Here is a 21,342-nt window from a genome sequence, read left to right on the forward strand (position 1 = left end):
AATAGAAAAGAATATAAAAATGTGTATGTATGTATAACTGAATCATTTTGCTGTATGGCAGAAATTAATGCAACATTGTAAATCAATTATACTTCAATAAAAAAAAGAATGGAAAAAAATAAAATATAGGTGAATTATATCACAATGAAGCTGGGAAAAAAGAAATAAAATAAAACATTATCATAACTTATAGGAAAAAAAAAAGCCAAAAAGCCCCTAACCCTATACCTAAAGGAACTAGAGAAAGAAGAATAGACAAAACCCAAAGATAGTAGAAGGAAAGAAATCATGAAGATGAGAGCAGAAATAAAGGAAATAGAAACTAAAACAATAGAAAAGATCAATGAAAGTAAAAGCTGGTTCTTTGAAAAGATAAACAAAATTGATAAACCTTTAGCTAGACTCATCAAGAAAGAAGGGAGAGGGCCCGGATCAATAAAACCAGAAATGCAAAAGAAGTTACAACCAACACCACAGAAATATGAAGGATCATGAGAGACTACTGTGAACAACTCTACTGTGAAAACTGGACTACCTAGAAGAAATGGACAAATTCTTAGAAATGTATAATCTCCCAAGATTGAACTGGAAGAAACAGAAGATATGAACAGACCAATTACCAGTAATTAAATCGAGTCAGTAATTTAAAAAATTCCAACAAGCAAAAGTCCAGGACCAGATGGCTTCACAGGTGAATTCTACCAAACATTTAGAGAAGAGTTAACACCTATCCTTCTCCAAATATTCCAAAATATTGTGGAGGAAGGAACACTTCCAAATGCATTCTATGGGACCAGCATTACCCTAATACCAGATAAAGATATCACAAAAAAAGAAAATTACAGGCCAATATCACTGATGAACCTAGATGCAGAAATCCTCAACAAAATATTTGCAAACTGAATCCAACAATACACTAAAAGGATCATACACAGTGATGAAGTGGGATCTATCCCAGAGATGCAAGGATTTCTCTATATCTGCAAATCAATCAATGTGATACATCACATTAACAAATTGAAGAATAAAAACCAGATGATCATCTTGATAGATGCAGAAAAGCTTTTGACAAAATTCAACATCCATTTACGATAAAAAACTTTCCAGAAAGTGGGCATAGAGGGAACATATCTCAACATAATAAAGACCATATAGGACCTACCCACAGCTAACATCATACTCAACAGTGAAAAGCTGAAAGCATTTCCTCTGAGATCAGGAGCAAGACAAGGATGCCCTTGTCTTGTTTTATTCCTCATATTATTGGAAGCCCTAGCCCCAGCAATCAGAGAAGAAAAAGATATAAACAGAATCCAAATTGGAAAAGAAGAAGTAAAACTGTCACTAGTTGCAGATGACATGATACTATTTGTAGAAAATCCTAAAGATGCCAGAAAACTACTACAACTCATCAATGAATTCAGTAAAGTTGCAGGATATAAAATTAATATACAGAAATCTGTTGCATTTCTGTACACTAACAGCTATCAGAAATAGAAATTAAAGAAACAATCCCCTTTACCATAACATCAAAAATAATAAAATACCTAGTAATAAACTTACCACAGGAGGCAGAAGACCTGTACTCTGAAAACTATAAGACGCTGACAAAAGAAATTGAAGATGACACAAACAGATGGAAAGGTATACCATGTTCTTGGATTGGAAGACTCAGTATTGTTAAAATGACCATACTATCCAAGGCAATCTACAGATTCAATGCAATCCCTATCAAAATACCAATGGTATTTTTCACAGACCTAGAACAAAAAAAATTTTAATTTGTATGGAAACACAAAAGACCCCAAATAGCCAAAACAATCTTGAGAAAGAAGAGTAGAGCTGGAGGAATCACACTCTCTGACATCAGACTATACTACAAAGCTACAGTAATCAAAACAGAATGGTATTGGCACAAAAACAGAATATAGACAAATGGAGCAGGATAGAATGCCCAGGAATAAAGTCACTAGTCTACAACAAAAGAGGCAAGAATATACAAGGGAGAAAAGAAAGTCTCTTAAATAAGTGATTCTGGGAAAACTGGACAGCTACATGTGAAAGAATGAAATCAGAACGTTCTCTAACAGTGTACACAAAAATAAACTCAAAATGGATTAAGGACCTAAATGTAAGACCCAAAACCATAAAACTCCCAGAGGAAAACACAGGCAGAACACTCTGACATAAATCACAGCAATGTTCTTTTGGCTCTATCTCCTAAACAAAGGAAATAAAAGCACAAATAATAAATGGGATCTAATTAAACTTAAAAGCTTCTGTACAGCAAAGGAAAAAAAAACAAAAACAAAAGACAACCTACTAAACCTACTAAATGGGAGAAAATATTTGCAAATGATGTGACTGATAAGGGGTTAATATCCAAAATATATAAACAGCTCATACAGTTCAACATCAAAAAAAAAAAAACAAACCCAAAATCAAAACAACAACAACAACAAAAAACCAAACAAACAACCTGATTAGAAAATGGGCAGAGAAGACCTGAATAGACATTTATCCAAAGAGGAAATGCAGATGGCCAACAGGCACATGAAAAGATGCTCAACATCACTCATCGTCAGGGAAATGCAAATCAAAACCACAATGAGTTATCACCTCACACCTGTCAGAATGGCTGTCATCAAAAAGAACACAAATAACAAATGTTGGAGGGGATGTGAAGAAAAGGAAACCCTTGTACACTGTTGTGGGAATGTAAATTGTTGCAGCCACTGTGGAAAACAGTATGTAAGTTTCTCAAAAAACTGAAAATAAAACTACCATATGACCCAGCAATTCCACTCCTGGGTATATATTCAAACAACAACAACAACAACACTAATTGGAAAAGATTCACGCACCCCAGTGTTCTTAGCAGCATTACTTACACTCACCAAGATACAGAAGCCACGTAAATGTCCATGAACAGATAAAGAAGATGTGGTATACATATACAATGGAATACTATGCAGCCATAGAAAGGAATGAAAATCTTGCCTTTTGTAACAATGTGGGTGGACTTCGACGGTATTATTCTAAGTGAAATAAGTCAGACAGAGAAAGACAAATACTGTATGAGATCACTTATATGTAGAATCTGAAAAATTCTACAAACGAGTGAATATAACAAAAAAGAAGCAGGCTCACAGATATAGAGAACAAATTAGTGATTATCAGTGGGGAGAGGGAAGGAGGAGGGGCAACATAAGGGTAGGGGATTAAGAGGTATGAACAATTATGTATAAAATAAGCTACAATGATATATTGTACAACACAGGGAATATAGCCAATATTTTATAATAACTATAAATGGAGTGTAACCTTTAAAAGTTGTGAATCACTGAATTGTATACCTGTAGCTTATATAATATTGTTCATCAACTAGACTTCAATTTAAAAAAAAAAAAGAATCTACTGAAGAGGACAAAAGGATTTCCAGTTAGGTTGACAAACAAAGTGACATTAACAGTCTTGGATGGGCAGGGCTCTAAGGCAGCCTAGGGACAGCCACCAGGGACAGAAGTGATGAAAACTATAGAATATATTTTATTAAATGATATTAACTTTCACAAGTAAATGAAGGAATCTATTAGGGTTAGACAATAAATGGTTTTATCTATATTATTAGAAATACTAAAGTATTCTTTTTCAAATTTGATAGTTTAGACAGCCACAAAGTTAAGCCTTGTCTTAATTGATTCAGGTTTTTCCTCGTGTGTGTATTCAGTTTTTTTTTTTTATTAAAAAAAATTTTAATAGCCCAGTGAACAAAATACTGCATTACAGCAGCTCCAAACACCAGCAGGATGAAGTTTTAGCATCCGTTGTTTCTAATTACATAGATATAGCCAGTAGTTTTATTGTAGTTTATTATTCATTATGTGACAAGTTCAATTGTTCTCATGCAGAAAAGAAAATACCCTGGCTTATTCCCTTTGCCCATTGACTTTTCTAGGATTAAAGTGAGTGCCAGCTTCTCCTTAAGGTAATCTCAGACTATTCTTTTACATCCCTGATTTCTCTCAATTCCTATCATTCTTAAAGTCAAAGTGTGTATTACCACATACAGTTTGGTGGGGATGGGGGAGGGAGAGTAGGGAGCAGGGAAGGATTTCAGGAGGCAATTGGACTTGAACTGTGTGGAGGGAGAAGAGAATTTGGCAGGTGGATATGGGAGGTGGGAGCCAGGAGCACTCCAGGTGTGGCACACTACTTGCCTCCAAAAAGCATGGAGGCAAGATGTTAGGTCATCTTTAGGGAGCAGTGTGCTGAGCAGGCCCTTTGACTAGAGGACAAGGATTCAGAGGGAGTGTGGTCTCCATGACTGGAAAAAATAGCCTGAAACCAGATTGTACAAGGCTGCAGGAAGCCAGCTTCTTTTAAGGATAGGTGAGATTTTGATGAGGAAATAGGCTGTGGAGAGGTAGAAAATGAAAGTTCAATAGTTTTGATTGTTGGAATGAGATTCTAGAAGGAAAGGAAATAAGAGTCTAGGAGATTGGCCGAAAAAGTTAGAAGGGAAGTGAGGAGGAGTTAAACAATAAAAATGGAGGGCTCAATTTTACTTGAAAAGTCAAGCAAGTAATGTTGTTTTGCTGTTGATAAAAGAATACCTCTTGATATTTAGAAATACAAAAGTGATTTTAAATAAATCTACTCTGTCAGAGTTTTTGTTTCTTTTTCCCTGCCATTTTTTTCCCCCACTTTTGGTTAAAAAAAAAATATGCTGAAAGAAATTAGGTACACAACAGGGACTGAAATAATTTCAAATAATTTTTCTTTCAGCTGGATTGCTGTTATAAAATAGGACTACATTTTGATCAGAACTTTTATGAAGAACTTGGGCATTTTATTACCACATCTGTTTCCACGTTTTAATTTCTCTCCTTCCTTTTATAGGCATTTGCATACCTTTTTTTTTTTTTCAGATGAGAAGACCTTTTCGTTTGCCACAAGAAGGCTATTATCCAGAATGTTAATGGGCTTTCAGCTATTAAGATGTAATGATATACCTTGAGTATTTAACTATAAATTTGAAAAATCTCCATGAACAATCTCAAAGGAATACTTAGAATGCACTCTTGGTAAATTGGCTCATTTTCCTGTAATTTACTGGAAGTGCTGATATGAGAGCAGTCCTAATGTGAAAAGTACAATAATCCCTGGAGTTACATTGTATGTATTAAATGATTACTCTCAAAGAATAAAACATATGAGACCATTTAGCCTTCATTCACATTTGTTACTTAGAATCACAGTAGAGAAACAATCCCTTTTCTTTTGGTGCACAAAATTAGAAACGATACATTTAATATCTTTTAAACCAAGAGGTACAGTGATGTTAAACTTTTGCCTAACAATTGCTGTTTTCCGAAACAAGGACTGTTCTAGTTAGGAACATGATTCTTCTGGTTTTGTGGAGGCCCCTTTCATTCCATTGATAATTGAAATATTTTTAGAAACCCATAATGTAATTTTCTTTGATGTCAGTCAAAAAGATTAGTCTGCCTTCTAGCCATGAGCTTCTACTACATTGGGGAATTATTTAAGGAGGTAGTCAACTTGCAGAAGCAGCAGTTGCAGGAGCAAAGGGTCTTGTTTGGAATTTCGTGTGATTGTGTTTTTCTTCTTTACCAGGGGACTGAAAGTTGTGGAACCCTAATTTGTGGCATCGGGTGTTTTTTGGTAAGCAGCCATTTATGACTCTGGAAGATTGGGACTGACAGGAAGCCCCTTCTGAGATTTTAACAAAGTTCTCGAACAACACCTATACCATGGACATAAAGCTGGATCCTTCCCGAGATGACCTGCCTCTCATGGCCAACACCAGCCACATACTTGTGAAGCACTATGTACTGGATTTAGATGTGGATTTCGAAAGTCAAATCATTGAGGGCACCATAGTGCTTTTCTTCGAGTCTGGAAATAAATTCAAGAAACAGAGTAGTTCCACCGAGGAAACCTACCCATCAGAGTCAAACAAAGCCTGCAAATTTAGGACGCCTGAACCCTGCCATATTCCTGTAACAAATACAAGGACCGTCTCATCTAAAATGGGATATAATGATCTTGTAATCTGTGGTAAAGGTGAAAAAGATACGTCTGGTAAAGATGGTAACCATGACAACCAGGAACAGGCTTCTGGGATTTCTAGCTCAAAGTACTGCTGTGACACAGGGAATCATGGGAGTGAGGATTTTTTGCTAGTGTTGGACTGCTGTGATTTATCTGTGTTAAAGGTTGAGGAGGTGGATGTTGCTGCTGTGCCAGGTATTGAAAAATTTACAAGGTCTCCCAAGCTCAGGAATCAGATTGTACGTGAACTCGTGGCTCTGCCTGCAGATCGTTGGAGGGAGCAGTTAGACTATTATGCTCGCTGCAGCCAGGCTCCTGGTTGTGGGGAACTCCTGTTTGACATTGACACTTGGAGCTTACAGATCAGGAAGACAGGGGTTCAGACAGCTACTGACTTTCCTCATGCCATAAGGATACAGTACACAACCAAACCCCAGGGGCGATCAGTTACGTGGACCTCAGACCAGAGTGGCAGGTAGGTTATCTGGGCACTCTGCAGTCCCCTGCCCATTAATCTTACACACCGGGAGGTGAGTCTGTGTAAAGACAGTCCTCTTTATTGTGGCATTACCCATCTAACCTTAAATCCTTCGACCCACAGTGAAGCAGGTAAATTCCCAGGCATGCTGAACTCTTAATAGGATTACTTCCCTTAAGTCAGGATGAAAAGATTACTTTATTAAGCCCCCGTATTTCTGAGTTAGGAGACTGAAAGTCGGGTTGAATGGTTAAATGCCGAGCCTAGCTCTCCGTTGAGATCTCTGCTGGCAGCTTCCAGTACTGTAGATGGAAACGATATGTATCTTTGAGCAAATACTTTCTCAAAGTTCCTTCATATTCCCCCTGAGGGATTACATGGCTGCCAAGTTGGGTTGGTGTGAAGCCTGGCAAAGTGCTTCCAAATAAAGCCAGCTCCGCTTTGTGGCTTTCTTACTGTACCTGTCTCTTGGCAGCAATGCCTCCCTGGACTTTGTCAGTTATTATGTAATATGAACCCTCAAACACTGGAAGGATTTGGTTCTGAGGGTGACAGTCAGTCCTGCTGAGTCCACACTTGCCTCTTTGGCCATGATGCTGGGTATCTGACACCAAGGAGACTGCTGATTTTTTGTGTGGGGAGAAGGAATTGATGAGGCATCGATGTTCAGAGGGTGGGTATTTAGGCAGTCATTTGTTCTTTTCTTCTTGCCTGTCCTCTAACAGTTGTTCAGGGTTTTTAGAATTTGAGAATTTTCAAATCAAACTTTATTGATTCCTCATTATTCTACCTATTTCTTTGTGCTAATGTACTGCAAAGCAATACAATAATTATAGCAGATCTTGGTTGGAGGAGCGTTCATATCTGTGAGCTTGTTTTCAGCGCCTTCTTTTATAGCGTTGGACTCCCTTAATGGAGGCAGTGGTCTCGGTAAATTGCTTACGTCTCTCCCCCAACTCACCCCCCAAAAAACCTTCTAGATCATATTTTTTAAAGCCATCACTTTGACTTTGAGCTCTCATTATCCCGTTCTTTGCCTCTAATCTTACCTCCTGCTCTGGTCTCCCTCCCTGCTCAGAATGAGTTTGCTTCCTGTCATTTCTGCTGGAGTCTGAGGTGGCCTTTGGGATAGTGCAGGGGTGGTTCAAATTTACATCAGTACAAAAGCGTAGTGACTTATCTATAGAATAACTTGTTTGATATTCTTGGGAGTCTGTGAGGGAAAGAAATAGGTGTTCCTACTGTATCTTCAGATTTTTTTGAAATTATTGAAGATGGGCTTTTCAGTAAGATTTGACAATATACTGTCTCTGAATATTTAACTAGGAAATTCTAGATTTTATACTCTCAGATATTTCATTTTTGAATTAGAATAACGGGGAAGAAGAAACTATCGACAGTATTTAGAAGAAATTCTCAGTAATGGCCTCAAACATGGCTTTCTTCTCAGTGCTTACTACAAAGAAAGAGATTAGACTTGTGAATTACACTGCATGTAAAGTGTTGAGTAGGAATGAGTTATTGATAAATGCTGGTTTCCTTAAAGAAACTCAGAAGGTCCGTGGGCACATTTTGCTCCTGAAAGGTTGACTTGAATTTACTCTTGATGTCTCCTTTTCTGAAAATTCAGTAAAACACATGATCACAGCAGGAGTTTAAGGTGTATTTTTGGAAGTTTGTGATTATATGTTAGTAAATAAATGGCATTTATGCAGTCTTACAGGGATAAAAAATTTTTTTAATCCTCAAAGATTTTTTTTCTCCTTTTTCTTTTCTTTTTTTTTGGGGAATTTTATTATAGTCAAGATAATCTTCCATGAATGACCACCAAATCTCTCTATATAAATTTTCCCACATGCTTAAGAATAAATCTAGATATATACTGGTAACTGTTTGGATACTGTGAGGACTTAAAATGCCCAAGGATCCCAGGTTACTAGACAGAAATAATTGCTTAGTGATATGAGCAAATAGTAATCATCAGGGTTACAATGCTTTATGAATGTAATTGTGTGAAAATGTAAAATTTCACAATTGTGTGAAAAATGTAACTGGGTAGAGCTTACTTCCTTCAAGGCATAGAGTCTACATTTATTAAACTAAAGTAGTGGTTACATTTTTACCCTTGAATGGCAGAATACTATCCGTATGCCTACTATAAATTCTTAGTCTGGATGAGAAACTTTTTATTCCCATTTTACAAGTAGGAAAATTGAATAAAGTTACTGAAAGCTCCTACAAAAATCCATGTGTTAATTGTGAAAGGGAGCTATGTCTCTTACTTTTGATTTTTACCATGTCCTTTATTGTATGCAAAGATTTCAATACATTTAAAATAACAAATTATATTAGCTTTCAATAAACTTCTATTTTTAAGCAGATACTAGACAGAAACTTAAGAAAAGCTCTAAACTGGTACTTTTCCTTTCAAGTTCCATCAGTGGCTTCTCCCCTTCCCACTCTTATCCTACCCTTTGTTGAGAATAAAACTTGTTATTTTGTTTGATAATATGTAAATAAATAATCAAGAGGTCAGAGGATCCTAGGATGAAATGTAAAATGTGACAGAACAATCTAGCTATATTAAAAATGTATGAAACAACCTCACTGAAGGGAGTAGAGGAAAAAGATACTGACCTAAGTAACTTTGGAAATGAGTTGAATCTGTAAGGCTAAAGGCAAAAGGAACTGTACATAAATACTGTACTGTAGTTGATAGAGTTGTTTCCCATGGGGGTACAGGTTAACAATACTGGTACCACTGTACATGTATCCTGAAATTGAGCAATTTAGTAAATGGGTGCAAGTGATGGGAGCCAGGTTTCTCACTGCTGAAGTGGGAGATTACAGATGAGCAAGGGGAGGAGGCTAGAATGATCCATGTGGAAATGGATTAGAATTGGAGACATCACTATGAACTCATGTTTAGCATACTATAGATACAGATGGTTGCATATAGAAATAATTATAGATATGATTGTTTGCAAGTGATAGCATACACACATATATTTCCTTGTTTGTCAGCTGAGTGGGTTTAGAAGCAGTGAGTGTACCCTAGCGCCTGGATCTTGGCTTCTAATACATTCTCCAGTAAAGGAACCAGGGCTTCTTGGAGAAACGGCTGGGACTGGGGCAGGCAACATGCAAGATGAAGCTGGAGCATCTATAGTGCCAGAAAATAAGGAAATGCTCAAATAGCAGCAACAAGAACCCGGAATTACGTGTGTCTGTCAAAGTCCAAGGAGCCATCTGAAAGAACTCCTAATGACTCAAACTGAGCAACAAAATAAAATAGTTTTAATAAAGCAGAAAGTAACACACCATTGTAAAGCAATTATACTCCAATAAAGATGTTAAAAAAAAGTAACAAAACAAAACAAAAAATAGTTTTGGATGATAACCCAAAGTATAAAATAAATATCCATGAGTCCATACTAATATAAAACAGTGATTGACTTAAATAAACAAATGGAGGAGAATAGCCAAATCCATGGTGCAAAAGAAGTCCAAGTTATATAGATACTCTCTGCCCTTATCGTGGTAGAGCATAACTCCTCACTCCTTAAGTGTGAGCTATTCATAGTGACTTCCTTCCAAAGATGACAGCGTGGAAAGGGGGAAAAAGTAAATTTCCATTGGAGAAATCTGACAAACGTGACCTCGGCAAGGAGGTCAAAGTTAACATCAACAGTGATGAGTCACATTGATAGTATGCACCCTTGGTATGGTGTGATGCAAATGGCATCTTTGTGACCTTCTTCCCCCAAACCCATAACCCCAGTCTAACCAAGAGAAAAACATGAGATAAATCAGACTTTCAACAAAATACCTGACCAGTACTCCTCAAAACTCTGAAGGCCAACATAAATAAAGTCTTCAGAAACTGTCACAGCCAAGAGAAGCCTAGGATGATGATTAAAATTAATGTAGTAACCTGGCATAGAAAAGGGACTTTAGAGGAAAACTAATGAAATCTGAGTAGTTTAATGTCTGGACTTTAGTTAATAATAATGTGTCAACTGTGACACATATACTAATGTAAGTTGTAGGGCAAACTGGGTATGGGATATATATGGGGACTGTGTTTTATCTTTGTACTTTTAAAAATAAATCTAAAACTGATAAAATAAAAAACTCATTAAAGAATAAACTTCAAATTTGAAAAAAAATCATCATCTTTCCATCCTGAAATTCCTCTTGCATAAGAGCTCTCATCCCATTTTTACCAAGTAGCAGTGTTCTCTGGACAAGAACTGAAAATGTACTTGCAGCTATAAAAGAGTATTTCTTTCAGTCATTGTTAATCATTTCTTCTTCCTCATTGTTATTCTAGTTCTAAAATGAAATAGCTGGAAATATAAAAACTACATTTTCTTACTTTGTTTTTACATTTTCTGGGCTTCCCTGGTGGCGCAGTGGTTGAGAGTCCGTCTGCTGATGCAGGGGACACGGGTTCGTGCCCCGGTCTGGGAAGATCTCACATGCCGCGGAGCGGCTGGGCCCGTGAGCCATGGCCGCTGAGCCTGCGCGTCCGGAGCCTGTGCTCCGCAACGGGAGAGGCCACAACAGTGAGAGGCCCGCGTACCGCAAAACAAACAAACAAACAAAACTACATTTTCTTACTTTGTTTTAGCCATTGTGGGGTTCTGGCTTCTCTTGAACCTAAGTGCTCTTTCTTGCCTCCATCATTCAGATACTGGATTTTAGGTGACCTTTAAAACTGACTGATGAAATAACCACATACTTAACAATATGATACATGCTTCTTGGAAAAAATGTTTTCTTTTTTGTGGTGTGTGAGTATGTGTGCCCTTTGAAAATATTTTGATGAGACCTGGAACAGTCAAGAATGTGTAATGGTGTACTTGCTAAGCTAGACAGGAAGAGGCCTTAATATCTTTTTGATTCTAGAGCCTCAACATACTTAAGAAAAAAAATCTTTAAAAAAATGGAAATCTTTATTCAAAGTTTATGTACTTTCTGCATTTTCCTGCCTTTTTTCCATTCCAGTGAATAAAATGTTATTTAAAACCAAAGCATTTTTTTCTGTTAACCCATTCCTTTTTCCCTTTGGATCATTATAATAGTTGTGGAACCAGCCAAGTGGTCTAGGAGATCTTGCTTAAGCTGATGACATCACTGAACATGAGTTGAATGGAGGGGAAATTCAGTTAAACATAGGAAATTTATTTTAAAAACTATAATTATTTGGGTCATTGTTAAAGGTAGCTGACTAGGAAAATACATTATAACTTAAAGTGATATTAAAATTTCCTAGATCAGTATGATGTTTCTTTGTTTTAGACAAAGCCAGAATGATGTTGGCAAAATACTAAGGAGGGAATGATTTTTTAAAATTATATTTATTGTTCAGCTGTTGGACCAAGGACGATGTAGACCTTTGGAGTATTTTTAGTTTGATATCGAAACCAGATGTTAAAACATGTCCCCCCACCACACATACACACACACAAACACGAAAACAGTTTCATTGTTTTGTATCTTACTATTAAGTTTTAAAATTAAAAGAATGAGCAGAAGATATTTTAGAAGAGATTTCAGGTCTAAAATGAACATTTCTGTAATGAATACCTTTTTTCCCCCCTACTTGCATCAAGAAACCAATGTAAAATTCATGAGAACTGGAGGGGAAATACCCATTAATTCTATAATATCATAGTATAACTGCAAAGGAGGAATTGATAATCCCAAACATGAAAATGTTTGGAAGTGTTCCTTTTCAGCCTCCTTATCCCCTTGCTGCACTGTCTAGATGGATCTCTATTTCTCAGAATCCCAGTTGAGTCTTGCGAGAAAAGGCAATGATGGACTGTCTTAATTTAAACAAGTAACAAAAATGACCAACCAAACAACAACAACAAAAAACCATGAATCACCAAACATCAACAGAAGATAACAAATCAAAATGACCTATAACCAAAAGCCTGGAGTGTTGAAAAGAATCTAAAAAGTGAGAGCCAAGAGAACTGAGTACTCAGAGCTGGGCTGCCAACTAGCTATGTGACTTCAGATAAGTCATTTTACATCTCTGGAGCTTAATTTCCTCGTGTGTAAAATGAGAAAATTCCGTGAGAGGACCTCCAAATGTTTTCCATACATGAAATCCTACACTCACAAGGGACTTCCAGATGAAAAGTACTGTCTTTGCCTGTACAAACAGCTTGCTTATTTTGCACCCAAAACACCTCTGTTAAAGGAGAGGTGACTTTCTGACTCAAAGCCACTTTCAGTCCAGTCCATTTTGACCATACACAAAATCTATCCAAGTCAAAGCAGCATTCTCCTTGAACTTGCCATATATGTTTATTATGATTGGTGAGTCACAGTTTTGGTGACTGTGCCATGAAGAAGAATGATAATAAAGAAGGGGTGTGTGTGTGTGTGTGTGTGTGTGTGTGTGTATAGGGGTGAGAGAGAGTTGTGGTTGACACTTCCTGTTTTAGTAGTCTGCTCTTGGTTTTTGTGTAACAAGAAAGCAAGAGGGTTCCTTACCTACAATGGAAATTGTGACTTAGGTTTAATGAGAACATGGAGCCATAAAAAAGATCAGGTGCAGGAAGGAGTATAGACGGAAAGGAATTAGAGGAGGCCTGAAGACTTTGTAACTCTGGGGAGTTTATAAAAGAATCTGACCCACTGAGCTGTCACATCTGTGGTCCCCTGGCTTCCAGTGACCAGATCAGTGTGGGAAAACATCCCATCAAGCCACACCCACAGCAACAGGGGGCTCATCACCTCCTACCCGAGTCTGTTGAAGCAGCCCTCTCCCCAGTTGTTGATCTGTGATAATCAAGTCTCTGAAAATGGGTGATTTTTATGGAAAGTGGTGAAACTTGAAACATTTTTTTAAACTAAAAATAACCCCCTTTCACTCCGACCGCAAAAAGACATGCATATAGTAAACTGAAAATAAAGAAAATATATGGTTTGAATCTATTCTCTACAAGTTCTATAGATGGCTTTAAAGATGGCTCCTCCTAAAAAGACAAGCAAACATGTTAGTTTAGTTGATGTCTTAGTCGATTTGGGCTGCTACAACAAAATACTGCAGAGCGAATGGTTTATAAACAAGAGAAAATTATTTCTCACAGTTCTGGAGGCTAGAAGTTGGAAATCAGGATGCCAGCATGGTTAGGTCCTGGTTAAGGCCCTCTTTTGTGTTGCAGACTGCCGACTTCTGGCTGCGGCCTCACGTGGTGGAAGGGGCTAGGAAGCTAGGTCTGGCCCCTTATAAAGGCATTAATCTCATTCATGAGGGTTGTGCCCTTATGACCTAAGCACCTCCCAAAGACCCCACCTCCTAACCATCACTTTGGGCATTAAGATTTCACATATGAATTTGGACGGACACATTCAGACCATAGCAGCATAGTGTATCTTATCCTCATTTGACTATTCCGCATACACACAAGAAGCTGAAGTAATTGTAACTCTGACAGGTTCTTCCTCAATTTAGAAGTTCTTTCAACGCAACAAGCCACGGGCCTGCCTGTGACCCCCATCTTACCCTGTTTTCTTTCTGATTTTCAGTGGCCTCCTCCCATTCCCACAACTCCTGTGCAGTTAGTCTGGGCTCTCCAGGGGGATCTTCCATGCGGGTGGGTATCCCAGGGCATGTAGAACGAGTCCTGGTGAAAGAGAGTTTTCCTTTTCATGTTGGAAGAAATTGTTCAGTTGGGAAATAATGAAGTTATAAACATCAGAATTGCAGGCTGGCGCCTAAACATCTATCCCATAAGCATTTTAGCAACATGGCCGAGGTGTAAGGCTGTGCATGTTGAATAAACACAGCTGCATTTCTTTCGGTGATTACATACCCAGATAACTGCAGAGCATGTTTATAAATGCACATAGATTTTCCTCCCCTCTTGGGACACAGGGGCAGGGGGAGGGAGGGGTGGGGAATGTGTGTGTGGTAGGAGTCACCACGTAGAGAGTATGATTTTCAGGAGGGTTTAACTCCGTGAAGACCTTATGTCGACCAGTTCTCCACTTTCTGTCGGATGCCCAAAATTCCACCACTAGACCTTTATCCAGGGATTAAAGCTTTCATCCCTGTTAAAATGTAGTTACTTAACTTTAGATTGTTTTAGACATTTGCACCATGACGTGTGACATGCATAAGAATATCAGATTGTGAAAGCTGAAAAAGCCATCGGTTATGAAGTCACTGGTACTCGGTTTGAGTGTGTTGAGGAGGGAGGAGTGAAGCTGCAGCTGAGAAAGAAGAAAAGGCCAAGAAGGGAGTAGACTGGGAACATGAAGGGAATCTACATTTTCAAGAAATTTTGCCTAGTATTGTTTTCCTATTTCTGAAAACATTCCAATAAGAAAGTGATTCAGTCATATCAGACAAGGGTATATTTATGGGTGTGGCTTTTAGACAGATGAATGGATCTATACTTTCAGAGTTATAGCTCTAGAGACCAAGTGGAAAGCTAGAAAGAAAACATATAGACTTTGGCAGAAAGGATGCCCCAGCCATATAAAGAGGGGAGAGAAAGAGACTTGTGGGGACAGTGGGAGGATTGGAGGTGAGAGCTTCCTGGGATCTGGCCAGGCATCTAATCCCCTTGGTGGGAAACTTCAGGCGCCAATGCAAAATGAGCCTTCAAGAGGATGACAGGGCATCAGGACAAAACTCTAGAACAAAATATCTAGAACTAGGCTGTTTAGAGGGGGAAATAATAGAGAACTGGGGAGGAAATGATGGTGATAACATGCTTTTTTAAATCCAGCCAATGGAAGGATTCCCTCCCCACCTCCCTATTTGTGTACGATACCCAGACTCAGATCTGCCTGCAGCCTCAGTAACTTACTACTTCATAACATCATCATTTCTAAATTTCTGAGATAGGTCTAATTTCAGACACTCAGTCCCATTGTTGGACACTATACTGTTTGGGGTTAGGAAATTGAGGTCTCTGTGTCCATACAAGTGTCCTTTGCCATATGGTGTGTAAAGCCCTTTCTATGCAAATTAAACAGGTAGGAACTCTCCTTCTCCCTTGTCCCTTCCTGTGACCTGCTTGGTACCCTTAGTTTCTTCTCTTGTTTAATAGCTTCATGATCCATCTTCTCCCTTGAGGCAGAAACCTGAGAAAATTCTGTTATCTATTGCTGCATAACAAATTACCTCAAAACTAAACAGCTTAAAAGAACAAAACTTAAACACAGTTTCTGAGAGTCAGAAATCCAGGAGCAGCTTAACTGGGTTGTTCTGGCCCAGGATCTCTTACAGTGTAGCAGTCAGCTGTCTGCCGGGGCCACAGACATCTCAAGGCTTGGCTGGAGCTGGAAGATCCTCTTCCAAACTCATGTGCAAGGTTGTTGACAGGCCTCAGATCCTCACTGACTGTGGGCTAGAGGCCTTCGTTCCTACCACGTGGGCTCCTCCATAGACTGCCTGAGTGTCCTCATGACATGGCCCCCCCTGCCCTGTCCTGAGGAAGTGATGAGACACAGAGGAAAACCCCTAAAACAAAAGTCACAGATTTTTAAATAATCTGATCTCACAAGTGACATCACTTCTGCCATAGCCATCGGTCACACAGGCCAACCTGATACAATGTGGGAGGGGGCTACACAGGGGTGTGAATACGAGGGACAGGGGTCATTGGGGTCCATCTTGAAAGTTGGTTACCTCAGAGAGGCCTTCTGTTCCTTTTCCTGCAGCAAATCATTATGTCTTTCTGATTCTTCCTCTGCAGTGTCTCTCACATATGACCTCATCTCAAATCTGATTGTTTCTTCTGGAAAGAGGTATGGAGGCTGATGGAGGAAGCCTTGGAGACCACATACCTAAGGGCACAGGTGGAATGCATAATAATATACCAGCATGACCTCCAACCCAAGCTTATCGGGAGAAGGAGAGCAAACATCTGGGCAAGCCAGTCTTTTGGGGGAGGATTTGCTCCCTGTGCAGGGAAGGGAAGACCTGTAGCACCAGAGTCACCCGAGGGAAATGAGGTGCTGCGTGCAAAGGCAAGAGAGCACAGATACTTTCAGACTTGGCCTAAGTACCCTAGGACTTAGGACCCTAATATGGGGTCAGCTTCCCCTGTGCATGAGGCAGAGAAAGTCTTAGGCGATCTCTAGGCAAGGGCCTCCCACTTCCTGTGAGCATCACAAATAGGTTTATCTCCACAAGTCTACTTAGATTGGAAGTGGATTCCTAAAGCTCATGAGCTGAGCAAAATTGTGGGGTCCATTCTGCTTCAGTGAGAAAGAAAGCCTTGATTCTCAATGGCTGCCGTGGTCAGAGGAAGAGGAGTTATACCTGCCATTTGGCCAGTGGCAATATACTCCGTTTCCACTGACCATACGTTTCGTCTTGGGATCCTTCCCTAAGATGGGCCTTTTGGGAAAAAACAGGTGGAATTTTCAGAACTTGAGCTGCTAAAGCATTCCCCCACCCCCACCCCAGGCAACCACAACCAGCAGCCCCGCCTAGGAGGAGGTGGCTTTAGGCAACTTTGTCATTAGGTTCTCAAACAACCTGAAGTTGGGCAGTTAACTAAGGCTAAGTCAATTAACCAGGGATCCAAGGGGACCAGGGTGGGAGCTCAGCACTCACTGAAATCGATGGGGGATTCTGGGCCTTCCATGAAAATTTGCCTTTGTTCTTGTATCTATGTTTCTGGGACATAATCATAGGTTTATGGACCAGAACAGACAATAGAAGTCACATACCTGCCCCCATCCCCATTTTGCATATGACTCAGAGAGGTCAAGGGACTTTTCCATAGCCATTTAATGAGTTGGTAACCCAGCCAGGACTAAAGTCTTCTGAATTTCTAATCTTCTTTCTCTGCCTCATGTCAATTCTATGAGTTATCACAGCATATACACTTCTAGGAGGTAGACTGCCTGTTTGCTCTAAGGTCTGTTTTCTGCTCTTATTATGATCTCTGAATGACAAGGAACCTCATTTCTCAGGCTGCCTCGTCTTCTGGCTTCCTGTCAGGTTTGGCCAATGCGGGGCATTGATGGAACATTTGAGAGTTGGCGAGAAACAAGGTATTTCCTCCCCTCTTTCTGCTTCTTTTGGCATCTCCATCAATGACTGAGTCTCCCGGTCCCAGCACCCATTGGACATTCCCCACTGTGACTCTGGCTTCTGTCAAATGACCCTGTAACACCCAGTAACAGTAGCTCCTCCAACCTGCAGAGTCACAGCTCCTTACCACTGTGGCTAATCTCTGAGTTGCCTCACTCTCCCCTGTTTGGCTTCTCAGCACTTCTATTACTTGTATGACCAATTCCCTATATTAAATTACCTCTGTTTATTAAGTCCTAGACTGGTTTCTTTTTTCCTTCCTGGACCCTGACTGATGGAGTGGGGCCATCATTCTGTGTGTTCTTGCTTATTGTAAGAACACAATAAATGTTCAGTCATAACAATGTTAACTAAAAAGGAAAACCAGTTTATGCGAGAGAGGTAGTGCTCTGCTCTATTATTTACTCTATAAATCAAGCTGATTAAAACTATATCATATTTGCCATAACTCCTGAAAAGCAAAAAGTAGAAACATTTTCCTAAGACATCTTCCTGAGGGTCAGTCTGTACCTTCTCCTCTGTGGTGTTAAAAGAATAGATTTCTTTGATCTCATAGATTTTTTTTTTCCATTTCTGTCTGTGACTTAATCATGGAAGGGATTGTTCTTGGTATGTGTGGGTTTGTGTTTTTTAACTGTAGCAGAATGAGCCCTAATGTGATGCCGTTGGTTTTCTGCACTTGCTTTGGTAACAGCTCTGCACTTGGCCTTCCTGTCACAAGCCTGGTTGTTGTGACCTGCAGTCCTGTTGATATGCCAACCCCTGTTCTTGGCCTCCACACAAGGATTCCCACAAGGGTTCCATTTTGAGGTGGTGGTTTCCAAGATTGGGGGTATCTGTCCGCCAGCACTGGATTTGAGACCACCGGCTTGTTTGTTCTAAGTATTAATATCTCAGTGATCGCTAAACATATTTTCTTTTCCAGAATATTTTCCACAATTTTTTAAGAATGTCTCTAAAACTTTTTTCTTTCGAAGGCCTAAGGGCCTAAAGGGAGGGGCAAGGTTAATGTAAACTTTAGCTTGGCAGACTAGTATTTAAAACTTTATCCAAAAAAATATTTTTCCCCTTAAAAAACAAACACACAAACAAACAAAAAACTCTCTTTACATGTTTAAGTAATTCATTTGGGAGAAATTACCGCTCAGCTATTCACACAGCCCTTGGTAGTTTCAGTTCAAGATGCTCTGAAACCAGCCAGCTACAAAGTCTGAGATATTTTCTCTTTGAAAGCTCAACTTAACCTTCGCTACCATGGTGGTGAGAAAAGTGACAACTCATTTTAAAGATTCTCCCCCTTTGTTTCTTTGTCTTTTCTTCTGCAGGCCATGTGTTTATACTATGGGATCGCCCATAAACAACAGGGCCCTTTTTCCATGCCAGGAGCCACCCGTTGCCATGTCAACATGGCAGGCTACAGTTCGAGCAGCTGCATCTTTTGTTGTTTTAATGAGTGGGGAAAATTCTGCCAAGCCAACACAGCTTCGGGAAGGTACTGTACATGTGTTCTGTGCTTCTTTATGTATTGCACACATGCTGGACCCAGCAACCCAACACACAGTGTTTTTCTCCACTTTAAAAGAGCTCCTTTATTAGCTGGGTTGGACTGAACATACTATAAAACATCCTGTCAGAGAAAACAGCCCGGGATGGGGAGAGGCACTTGGAAGCCTAGGCATGGCATGTGGGGTTCTTCATGCTAGAGTTATCAATTCCTAGATTATTAAGGCAGCTGCTTTCAGCTGATGGTTTGTGGGCCATAAGTGGGTGCTCTTGGTTGAAGACTTTCTGGGCAGGCAAGTGTGCCATGGAAACACCATTATAGTAGAGTTATCTGTGGTTTGGTCATGGAGCCTGTACAGGGTTATTCATTATTCTGAGCGACAGTGCTCCTGTGGGCTGGCCCACTGGAGTCATCCTAGTATTGCATCTGTTCTGTACACTATTTGGCCATGAAGTTTTGTTTTTTTTTTTTAATTAATTTTATTTTTGGCTGTGTTGGGTCCTCGTTGCTGTGCGCGGGCTTTCTTTTAGTTGCAGTGCGCAGGGACCACTCTTCGTTGCAGTGTGCAGGCTTCTCATTGCGGTGGCTTCTCTTGTTGCAGAGCATGGGCTCTAGGCACAACGGCTTCAGTAGCTGTGGAGCACGGGCTCAGTAGTGGTGGCAAGCAGGCTCTAGAGTGCATGCTTCAGTAGTTGTGGCCCCCTGACTTAGTTGCTCCACGGCATGTGGGATCTTCCCGGACCAGGGATCAAACCCGTGTCCCCTGCACTGACAGGCGGATTCCTAACCACTGCGCCACCAGGGAAGCCCTGGCCATGAAGTTTTGAACCAAAGGTGTATAAGAAAGATGGAAGGCAAGTGCTAATGCATCATCAAGGTTTTATCTGCGAATTTCTTGCTTATTGCAATAATTAACACTTTCAGTTGAGATCCTGGGCATGTTGATGCCAGGTAAAATTTCTGTAATTGTAATATTTCTTTATTTAAAATATGGTTTCTCCTTGGACTCTCAACCACTGTGCCACCGGGAGAGCCCCAAGTTGATAATTTTAATGTCTGCATAATATTTTATTGTATGAATGTATCAGATTTTACTTAACATTTCTACATTATTAGACATTTTTATTGTTTCCAAAGTTTTTTCTTATTATAAATAAAGTTGCATTAAATTCCTGGGGAGACAGTTTGTATAAAATTAGAATTATTGAGTCAAAAGTTTTGAACCTGTTTAAGGCTGGGTACATATCTCAAGTTGTTTTTCAGAAAGGTTGTACCAATTTACATATCCATCAGTAGTTTATGAAGGTCTCCTTTCCCTTGGAGTTTCAGCCATCTGATAGGCAAGAGAAGGCCTCTCTTTAATTTGGATTACTACAATTATCAATGAGGTTTCATACATCCTTATATGTTTCTTAACCGTTTTCATTTCCTGTTTGTTAATTTCCTTTGCTCATTTTTATATCGAGGTGTTAGTGAGGTTTCAAAAAGTTTGTTTTGTCTTCTAATTTGATTGGATCTTTAAAAAATAAAGATACTGGAACTTCCAGGTTAGTGAACACGTGGAGATGTGGGGAGAATTGTGTACCTGGAGAGGGCATGGAAGTTCCGTGCTCTTTCTCACGTACCTTGCCCTGTGCACCTCTTCCATCTGGCTGTTCCTGAGTTGAGTGTCCACTCGTCATCAAACCCAGCAGAAAAGTATGCAGGTCTGTTTCTTCGGGCCTTCATTTCCTGTGGAGGCTCCCGTGTCACATAAGACTTACGTTACATAAATCTGTAAGCTATTCTCCTGTTTAAAAAATGTACAAAATAGGGCTTCCCTGGTGGCGCAGTGGTTGAGAGTCTGCCTGCCGATGCAGGGTACCCGGGTTCGTGCCCCGGTCCGGGAAGATCCCACATGCCGTGGAGCGGCTGGGCCCGTGAGCCATGGCTGTTGAGCCTGCGCGTCCGGAGCCTGTGCTCTGCGGCGGGAGAGGCCACAACGGTGAGAGGCCCACATAGCGCAAAAAAAAAAAATATATATATATATATATATATATATATTAATCTCTTATATTTGTGAAAAGTATTTTTCTCAGTTTTTAGTATACCTTTTAATTTTATATAATATTTCTAATCTATAGGAGATTTTAAATTTTATGTAATAAAATATGTTAGGTTTCTCTTGGGAAGTCTTTCTTTGCTCTACGATTCACCTGTTTC

At 39.6% G+C, this 21,342-nt stretch overlaps 1 protein-coding gene across 1 annotated transcript in view; it reads left to right on the forward strand.

Annotated features, from left to right (window-relative positions):
- Nucleotides 1-21,342, forward strand: part of AOPEP (aminopeptidase O (putative)) — a 359,663-nt gene that overhangs the window by 49,924 nt on the left and 288,397 nt on the right. The window contains exons 2-3 of the mRNA XM_060155372.1: nt 5,641-6,553; nt 18,962-19,128. Of these exons, the coding sequence (XP_060011355.1) occupies nt 5,778-6,553; nt 18,962-19,128 (943 nt within the window). The 5' untranslated portion in view covers nt 5,641-5,777. The remainder of the gene's footprint in view (nt 1-5,640; nt 6,554-18,961; nt 19,129-21,342) is intronic.

The sequence above is a fragment of the Lagenorhynchus albirostris genome, chromosome 7 (genome assembly GCF_949774975.1).
Source record: "Lagenorhynchus albirostris chromosome 7, mLagAlb1.1, whole genome shotgun sequence".
NCBI lineage: Eukaryota > Metazoa > Chordata > Mammalia > Artiodactyla > Delphinidae > Lagenorhynchus > Lagenorhynchus albirostris.